At 42.4% G+C, this 9,378-nt stretch overlaps 4 protein-coding genes across 4 annotated transcripts in view; all 4 read right to left on the reverse strand.

The window, feature by feature from the left end:
• LOC138057969 (uncharacterized) overlaps positions 1-544 on the reverse strand; it is a 20,907-nt gene extending 20,363 nt beyond the window's left edge. The window contains exon 1 of the mRNA XM_068903872.1: positions 508-544. The gene's annotated coding sequence lies outside the window, so the exon portion shown is untranslated. The remainder of the gene's footprint in view (positions 1-507) is intronic.
• Positions 545-643: 99 nt separating this feature from the next.
• LOC138055350 (uncharacterized) lies at positions 644-1,567 on the reverse strand. Its single transcript, XM_068901310.1, has one exon. It carries the CDS (start codon positions 1,565-1,567, stop codon positions 644-646), a length of 924 nt encoding a protein of 307 aa, XP_068757411.1.
• A 1,486-nt stretch (positions 1,568-3,053) lies between these two features.
• On the reverse strand, positions 3,054-5,935 carry LOC138055351 (uncharacterized). The gene is made up of 2 exons (XM_068901311.1): positions 4,286-5,935; positions 3,054-4,226 (listed from the first exon to the last, which is right to left on the reverse strand). Exons 1-2 carry the CDS (start codon positions 5,933-5,935, stop codon positions 3,054-3,056), a joined length of 2,823 nt encoding a protein of 940 aa, XP_068757412.1.
• LOC138055352 (uncharacterized) lies at positions 5,932-7,235 on the reverse strand. The gene has a single exon (XM_068901312.1). The coding sequence runs from the start codon at positions 7,054-7,056 to the stop codon at positions 5,932-5,934; it is 1,125 nt and encodes a 374-aa protein (XP_068757413.1). The 5' UTR covers positions 7,057-7,235.
• Positions 7,236-9,378: the final 2,143 nt, after the last annotated feature.

A 9,378-nucleotide genomic window follows, 5' to 3' on the forward strand; every position in this document is an offset into this window, starting at 1 on the left:
GGCTAAGTTAATGATTCTACTGTGTCCACCAGAGAAATCTACGCAGTTCCACTACCCTCTCGATCCTAAGAAAATACGCGCAGAAGGCTCTATGCACAAAGACACCACTCACCAGGGGAGTAACAGGCAAGACTTTTACCGACACGGAAAAAAATACTAAAACGGAAATCTACCTATTTTCCGACTGGGTTTCCCATAGGGCAACCCAGTAACAATAGCGATAACAATAGACGCCCTTTGGGAGTGTAGCGCTTTGTTTGGTCTTCTTAGAGGTTTTTTTTCTAAGTCTATGGACTTAAAGAAAATCGGTAAAATTTTTGACTGAAATACGGAAAATCAAACATTTTCAACTTAATTTTTGCACTTTTCTAGCAATTTTAGCCATTTGTCAATTTTAAAATAAGCGAAAGAAGTGGAATTTTAAGAAATCTTTGTACAAATACGGTTCAGATTCTCATGTACAAAACAAACGGACCAAATAAAAGTTTGCAGAAATTGAATGCCTACCTTCTTTTTGCTCTTAAAATTGTCCTTCGTTTCTTTGTCAATTCACCAAAGCACTGCAAAGTGAGGGTTTGTTTTCTTTCCTGTATAATGTATGGCTCTTTTCGCCGAATCACGAGCAGTGCATAGAGAGGGCTCTTTATCGCACATTGTACAAATCAGCGATATGCTCAATGATGTTTCCCAATGGATCACTTTTGTTTTGCTGACACCACAACCACTCCTGTAGGTAGCTTTCAAACAGATCCACGGATGTTCCTGTACGAGGCATACTTTGTTTTACTCTCCACCATGTATTTTCAATGCGCTGCGTGTGGGCAAGCGTGTCTGGGTCAACGAAGTTTAGGCGATGGTTAACTCTGAGATGATGATAGCCCTCGTCTTGCAGGCAATCGTAAGCTTTCCACATGTCGCTCATCACGTGTGTTCCCGGCAATATTTGAGCGCGGATAATTGGCAAGAGTGTCTCTTTATCCCTGCGCTCTACCGGGACAAGGAAGCAGGCCTTAGTTTCCTGGCAAATGCCACCAAAGACCCACTGTCCTTCGATGTAGCGACCTTTGTGATACTTCATCTTGCCAAACTTGGACTCGTCAATCTCAACAGTTGTACCAGGACCGCCTATTGGCCTCGCATGTTGTTTCATTATTCTATCTGCACAAACCTCCCGGCAATAGTTATACCAATCTATCACCGTTTCTGTCGAGGTGGTTTCTTCATCTAACGCAGTTTCGTGCACTGCTTGTGTTGTGGTGAATTTATGCGCCCAAGCGTAAGTTAGGGCTAATATTTTTTCAAGGGAAAGCTTACTACCAGAAAACCATGACTTCTGGCGGATTGAAGCTTGTCCATTGCAGTTTTTTCTAGAGCATCGCCAAACAAATCCATCCCCCGATGCAGTTCGTCTTTGCCATTTGAGTGCGTTTCCGCACTCAGGTTTAGGGCATTTCATTGACGACGAGAGTAGATTGTGCTCTTTGCACCACTCTATGCACCGCTCGTGATCGGCTAAAAGTCGGGATAGTTTCCATAAGTTTATATTTGATTCTTGAGAGGCGGCCATATTTAAGTTTCAAAATTCACAGTTTGATGAAAAAGAGGGGTTAACGTCAACTCAAAGATTTTATATTGCAATAAATCGTGCATAAAAAATTTCCCAGATAGGATGCCCCAATCACAAGGAGGTATACTCTTCCGTGCAGTGTTCTTTTAAGTGTGCAGCACGGGGGATGAAAAAAACAAGCAATTCAGACATTCACAGATATACTCGATTAACCTCCAAAAGAATTTTACTGGGTTGAACCTTAAGCCTAAAGGGTTACGGTTAGCATTATTAAGGGGTGACGTTGTTTCAAAAGAAGCAAAATCAGTGCATTTATTGGTGGTCGGCACGGCACACGTATATAATTACTTATCATTGTTATGTAAATTGTCGTCCAGAATTCCAAAGAAATATCATTATCAAGGTGTGAATTAGCAACTTGACACGTTAGCTCAGTGGTCTAGAAGAGGTACAAGTAATCCAGAGGTTTACAGTGGTACGGAGTTCAAGGCAGACTGCGAGAGACTTCGAAAAAAGGACAGAAAAAGCCGAGCGGGATCTGGAGAAGACAGACAGGACAAAGGAATCGAAAGAGGAAAGCTGGGACGAAAAGAAAGAGAGACGTTGTGAGCAAAAAGGGCAAAGAAAAGAGAGAGGGTGAAAAAAGAGAGGGAGCGAGCGAGAGAGAGAGAATGAGATCCACTTTTGATCATCCCGTAAGTACAAATTAGCCATGTATATATTCGATTCCCTTGGGTATACGCATTGTTCTAGAAAACAATAGCGCGAGTGAATAATTAATATATTCTGCATGCATAATGAAGTAGGGACCTGTACGGAGATCATTCCGGTTACGTTAAGGTGGATCTACAATAAAATTAAAAAATTAAACGAGACTTACCTGTAAGTTGAAGTTTGATTGGAATTCTATCGAGTCATCAAACTGCACCAAGGGATCACATGAGATAGCTAGGCGCATGCGCATAATCAGTATTCACAGCCGAATGTGAGTGTCGCAATTGACACCAGGTTAGTAGAATACAAAGGTCCTCAAAAAACCATACCCAGTCTGGGAGGGTGAAATGTGAGGTAAACATGCTGCGGTGGGCATGTGATCCCTTGGTGCAGTTTGATGACTCGATAGAATTCCAATCAAACTTCAACTTACAGGTAAGTCTCGTTTAATTTTTTAATTCTATCTCGTCATCACTGCCCAGGGATCCCATGAGATTTCAAAGACAAGACAGTCACATGAGGACAAATAGACTGCAGAATACAGTAAAATAAGAACTTCTTTTAATGGAAATAAGAAATAGAAACGCTCAGATTAACAAGTCTACAACAAAGCAAACAGTGGGGTGTTACATATAACAACTACACCCAATATAACATGGCCTCAAATGACCTACTGGCCAGATAAAAAAATGTGTGTACAAATAATCGGGAGATTTCTCCTCCCGGGAAAAAACAAGTCCACATGAATGGACAGGACTTCGTTAGAAGTTACTCATTGTAGTACTGCTGATGCAAAGGTTGTGGATTGGACTGGTTTATCGTAGAATCGATCAAAAGATCTAGACGAGGACCACCCTGCCGTGCGCAAAATCTCGTCCATTGGAAGACATGCTGCCTTGGCTTTGGAAGTGGAGGCACACCGAGTGCTGTGTGGTTTGAATGATGCAACATCAATTCCAGCAGAATACATAACAGTTCGAATCCATCTTGACAAAGTTTCCTTTGAAATTGCTTTGTGTGGTCTGGTGAAGCTAAGAAATAACTGAGTTTCTTTTCCTCTCAAGGGCTGGGTCCGTTTAAGGTATTCCGTTAGGTATGAATAAACACAGAGGGACTTGTCATGAGGGTATGCATGCAACATCACTGACGGTGGCTGATAGCCAGGCCTACTTTGTTTAACGTGAGCGGGTAAAACAAACTCAAAACATGAAGATGTATCTTTCATGAAGTTAATATTAAGCATATGCAAAGTCTGGCTCCTCTGTGCGGAGACCAGGGCAACTAGCATTGTTACTTTCAGAGTCAGTGTCTTGAGATCTAACTTCTCCATAGGGCTTAATCCTGAAAGATATGACAAAACTGGCTGCACATCCCAAGTGGATTGATATCGAGGCATAGGTGGTGTACATTTATAGATCCCTTTCATGAATCTTGATACTATTGGGTGACTCCCAATAGGTGTCCTGTCTGAAGATACAGTGAGTGCTGATATAGCACTTCTGGCTGTATTTAGTGTTGTGTACGTTAAACCTTGTTCATGAAGTCGAACTAAAAAATCCAGCACAGAAGTCACAGATGGGCTATAGGGAGAAACTTGTTGTTCACCACAAAACTCAAACCATCGCCTGAGGTATGGTTGGTATTGCTTCTGTGTTCCAACGGACCAGGAGTGTAAGATAATTTCTGTAGCTTTCCCTGAAAAGTTGCTCTGGAGGAAGCCTTGCCGGAGACTCTGCAAGCCAACAGGCGAAGTCGCTTTCGTAAGGGGTGTAGAGCACCGCTGTGAGGTTGTGTTAGTAGATTGGTGGATTGGGGGAGAAGGAGAGGTCTGTCTATCAGAAGGTGTAACAATGTTGTGAACCATGGCTGGGTTTGCCAAAGAGGGATCAGTATCACTCCTGTTGCCTCGTGGAATTCTATTTTCTGCAGGCATGAGGCAATTACACTGAAAGGAGGAAAACAGTAAAAATATGAGTTAGCCCAATTCATATGAAAAGCGTTCACAAACTTTGCTCCAGGATCTGGCTTCCACGAAACATAGTCCTGAACCTTAAAATTTAGCCTGGATGCAAACAGGTCAATTTGGAAAGGGCCCCATATATTGTTGATATCTTCAAACACTTTCGTATTTAGGGACCATTCTGTGGAGCCATCAAAATTCCTGGATTCTTGGTCAGCAACTACGTTAGTAACGCCTGGGATGTGGCATGAGCTAAGCCAAATATTCCTGCTATTAGCCCACTGCCAAATCTGCAATGCCATGTCATTGCAGTCATTCGACTTAATGCCTCCCATAGCATTGATGTACGACACTGTAGTAGTATTATCTGACTGGATCCTTATGTGTTTATCTGTTAAGTCACTACACAAAGATTGCAAGCCAAACAAAACTGCTTTCATTTCTAAATAATTGATGTGGAAAGAGTGTTCTTTAGCACTCCAAAGTCCTCCAGTCTGCTGTTCTTCACACATTGCCCCCCACCCTGTGTTAGAGGCATCAGTAGTGAGGGTTAAGTCAGGGTTGGTTTGGATTATATTTTTAAATGCTGTATTCACGTTGATCACCCACCAGTGCAATTCTGATCTGGCCTTTGCACTCAAGCTCATGAGTGCATCATAATCACCCTTGTTAATTGTTAAAGCTGAAATCTTATTACGTTCTAAATGTCTGTAGTGCAACTCGCCAAACTGCACTCCTGGAAGACTGGATACCAACAGCCCTATGACCCGAGCAACCTCCCTAATAGTAGGATTGCTCTGATTTAGAAGGTTCTCACAGGCCTGTTTAACAATAATAGCTTTCCTGGGTGGAAGGCGTATAGTCATTGAGTTGCTATTCAGCAAAAATCCAAGAAACTCCAATTCTTGCGTGGGTATGAGCACTGACTTAGTAGGGTGGATGACAAACCCTAATTTGAGAAACGTATTTGTTGTCTCCCAAATGTTTTCCCCGCAGGAGGTATAAGTGTGACCCATGAGAAAAGAGTCATCAATGTGTCCCATGCAGAAATGCCCTAGGGATCTGAGGTGAGCATAGATTGGCTTCAACACTTTGGTAAACAATCGTGGGGCAGATGCTAACCCATTTGGAAGGCAGGTAAATCGAAAATAATTGCCTTGCCATTCAAACTTGAGAAAATTACGATCCTCTACTGAAATAGGAATAGAATAATATGCATCCTTAAGATCCACTGACGCCATAAAGCATCCTGGTCGCATGAGTTTGAGGGCGGCATGGATGGTATCCATTTTGAAATGATAGTATGCCACAAACTCGTTGAGGGGTTTTAAGTTCAAAATAAGCCTATGGCTACCATCCTTTTTGGGTCTCACAAATATGGTAGAGATAAAGTCTCCATCACTGGGCTTAGATGGTTCTATAACCCCTTTTGTGAGGAGTTTGGCTATTTCAAGGTCTTTGTCCGCAGACGAAAAAATAATTTGTCTGGGTTGGGTAGCCTGCACAGGTCTACAATGCCCCTCAAACTCTATGTGATGATGCTGGATGGCATCAAGAATAACAGGATCAGTAGTAACTGCTTTCCAGTTTGTTATGTGCTCCTTAACACAACCTGCTTTAAAGTTAAGGACCAGCTGGGATAGCAATTCTGCATTCACAATAGATGGGACTTTTTCCCTCACCTTGTCTTTCATTGATCCTTCCGGATTGGGGTGTGTTGTTTGGTGTGGGCACCCCTTGGTGCCCGGCTGTTGGCTAAAAAATGCCTTTGGGAATTTGCCTTCTGTGTGGTGAATTGCCCATGTGCCCTAGCATATGGCTTTGCAAAATGTGGTCTGTTAAACCTTTGTTTAGGAGCCTTGTAGCCCTGGGATGATGTGCTGGTACTTGAGGGTTTTTGCATCTGTATCCCCGCTTTTTTCAGTTCCGCCATATCTTTTAAATGTTTAGAGAGATCATCTCCAAACAACTTAGATGTTGTTTTAATCTCTTCCTTGCAGAGTCGAGTGTAAGGCGGATTTAACTCGGGTTTAATTAATTCCCGTCTCTTCATGTTCAACTTGTGGTGCGTATTGCACAAAAGAGCAATGCTATCCATGATAACCGTGAGAGTTTCTCTCGTATTTGGCGTGTCGCCAGATTGAATGGAGCTAACAAGCTTGCCACTCAAAGTACACAGCGCAGATAAGCCAGGCAACAAAAATTCCTGTACTTTTTGGAATGCTAAATCCACCGTTCGACTCCGACGGGGGAGCAAATCCCACACCTCTTCATTGACACTGGTGACGTTAAGACGACTGACATTCTCCGGTGGTGAATATTTGTCGGCGCTCTCTTTGACCGTGTCGGTAGAGAGGCCACCAAAGAGCATGTTGTCGACGAGGGTAGCAATCTTTGCCTCGATGGCCGGGGATGTTTTCGTGTTGGGTAGGTAAGCCTGGGTCAGGCTATCTACGATGCTGTTATGGCCGTGAGGCTCCGAGTCGGAGCGAGTGTCAGAAGCCATGTTGTTTGATGCGTTTGTGTTCGCGCCTGAATCGCGCGTGCAGTCATTCACTACTGCTGTGATCTGAGTGATGTCCAGTGAATCGGCTGGTCTGTCGGGATTTGGCCCGGCTGCATCATCTTGGAGGAAGATATCTTCCTTTAGGTCCGCCAATACTGCTGTTTGTGCCTGAGAAGCCTCGCTTAACTGAGACAACGTGGTGGTAAGATTTTGGAGAACGAGCGCCAAGCTGTTGCTGCCGTCCGGAACAAACTCCCGGAGTTCTGAGACCGAGGGTGTTGTTGAGCTATCTTCCGTCGTTACCGACATAGCTGCCTATGTAAGAAATCGACTGGCCAACTATTTTCCTGAGAAAAGAGTGGAATAGGCTAAAAAACAAGCGAAATTTCTATCCGCAAATCTAAAGCTGCAAAACTGATTTCGCGCGCCAAAAGCACTGATTATGCGCATGCGCCTAGCTATCTCATGGGATCCCTGGGCAGTGATGACGAGATAAAATAATATTAATGGCGCATAGTTTTTAGTGAGTGATTAAAGTGCCCATAACCTAATTTTTCTCACTTAGTCATCTGAATCTTCCCATATCTCGTAGACGTTTCATGAAAAAAAATTGCGATTTTCCCAAAACGCAATTTGAAAATGAAATTAGAAAACGTTCAAATTTGCCGCCATTTTGGCTCACCATTCGCCTTAGTCTTCTATCGATTCTTCCCGGTCACAATACTCCTGTGACGTAGATTAAGGAACATGTGACCTCAAGTGAAAAAGGAATAGCGATAATTAAACAGTATCAAGAATAATTCCCTTGAAAATGCCTAAAAGATGCGTAACCACTCGATGTAACAACACAGCTGATCCTAAAAAAAGAATAAGTATACGTAGGAATCCTTCGACTCGCAAAACGCAATACCTCAAAAAAGAAGGAAAAATGGCTGCAGATTTTGTCTTGGTAAAAAGAAGCCCGGTAAAACTTCTTCACTGTGGTAGATTCACTTCAAAGAGTATGACTTTCAGTATTGTATGGACAGCAAAATGAAAAGATCGTTGAAGGCGGATGAGATTTGCTTACAGGAACAGACATAAGCGTTGACTTTAATTCCCTCACGAGACCTTCCTTATCCTCTTGTTCTTTTCTGTAATTTCGTAGCCATTCCTCGTCTGCTAATGGTTCTTCCGCGTAGGGTTCCGTGTAGTTCTGGGTTTCAGTGCTAGCGCTGGCTGACTCGTTGAGACCGGCAACGACTCGCCTCAAATTCTTTTTTTTTTTAAATCGCCAGTTATGCACTTCCAGATTCAGAGGCACTTTCCTTGATGATAAATATAGGCATGATTGATTTTTTTGTTGACTGAAAAATACCAAAAATGGTCGCTGAGCAATACCTTGGCATTGATTAGTAAGTCTAAGAAGAGATAAGACCCACACCAACGAGCATTCCTTAATCTACGTCACAGCGAGCCCGTGAGGTCCTGACCAGCAGAAGGGGTGTACCAAATAAAAGTAGGATTGAAAAAATTGTAGAAAATTCGCCTCTTGCTGGAATTGAAAAATTCTTTCGCCAAAGTTCATTTTTTAATATGGACTTTCAAATAGGAAAATAAAACTTTTTAGGTTATGGGCCCTTTAACACATTGACTCCTGGGGGTTCCCCATTGACAAGTATGGTAGTATAGTATAGCTGGTTTAGAGGCGAAAGGGTTAAGATATCTGTTTACAAACATTGCTTTTGTTATTCAAATGTACCAACCACAAGAACAAAAGACCACCTTAATGGAAATAGGTGACATCAAAGATTTCTTTCCTATAATATAAAAGAATATATATCGAAACTATTCAAGAGCTCCGGATAACTGGACCCCTATAACTTACTGAATTTCTTCCAAATTCAGTAAACTTTGGGACTTACTATAAAAATAGGTGTGCAATACGTACATGTGTGGGCTTTGTTGCTCCCCCAAAGATTAACCACACTTGCATTGCATCCCTTCAGCCTTTCCGTGATACTCCTTCCCTACTTTGCAGCCCAGTCAAAATGTTCTTGAGTAGTAGGCAAGCTGGCTATCGTAACAGGCAAACGAGGCCAAAGGATTTGGATGATAGGGGGGTCCGGGGGCATGCTCCCCCGGAAAATTTTGAAAATATTGGCTTCAAATGGTTGCATCTGGTGCATTTTAGGGTAAACTGAGCCCCTATTAGATAGCATTAAGATAGCAGTAATAAAGAGTCGCACAAGACCTTCAATTTTCAAATTGAAGTTATATTCCACCAGAAGCATTATTGGAAAAAAAGGATAACTATAGTACAAGCAAGTACTTCTCAACTGTGAAAGTGAGAAAAAATTAAAATTTCAATCGATTTCAATTAGACTCTTCTCAATGCAAAGCTATGGGTTTCTGGGGCTACATACCTGATACCTTACGGAAAATTTTAGAAATATGTGGAGTCCCTGCGCCAATGTCACGAGATCGTTTGGATGCCATTTTGTTTGTACTTCCAACAATCGTGACCGGCAGAAGCGATTGTGTGCGGCGTGGGGTTACGTGATGTATTTTTTTACAATTTGAACTAGAACTTTAGAAGAGACCTTATAGCCTGAGAAAGGATGAAGGCTAGCAGTATGCAGCCGAAATGTA

Source organism: Montipora capricornis, chromosome 7, assembly GCF_036669925.1.
Source record: "Montipora capricornis isolate CH-2021 chromosome 7, ASM3666992v2, whole genome shotgun sequence".
Classification (NCBI taxonomy): domain Eukaryota; kingdom Metazoa; phylum Cnidaria; class Anthozoa; order Scleractinia; family Acroporidae; genus Montipora; species Montipora capricornis.

Coding starts and splice junctions, on each gene's coding strand:
- LOC138055352 (XM_068901312.1), bottom strand. CDS start 7,056: ATGTCGGTAACGACGGAAGATAGCTCAACAACACCCTCGGTCTCAGAA.
- LOC138055351 (XM_068901311.1), bottom strand. CDS start 5,935: ATGAAAGACAAGGTGAGGGAAAAAGTCCCATCTATTGTGAATGCAGAA. Junction 4,227..4,285: donor CAGATCCTGGAGCAAAGTTT/GTGAACGCTTTT, acceptor TCCTCCTTTCAG/TGTAATTGCCTCATGCCTGC.
- LOC138055350 (XM_068901310.1), bottom strand. CDS start 1,567: ATGGCCGCCTCTCAAGAATCAAATATAAACTTATGGAAACTATCCCGA.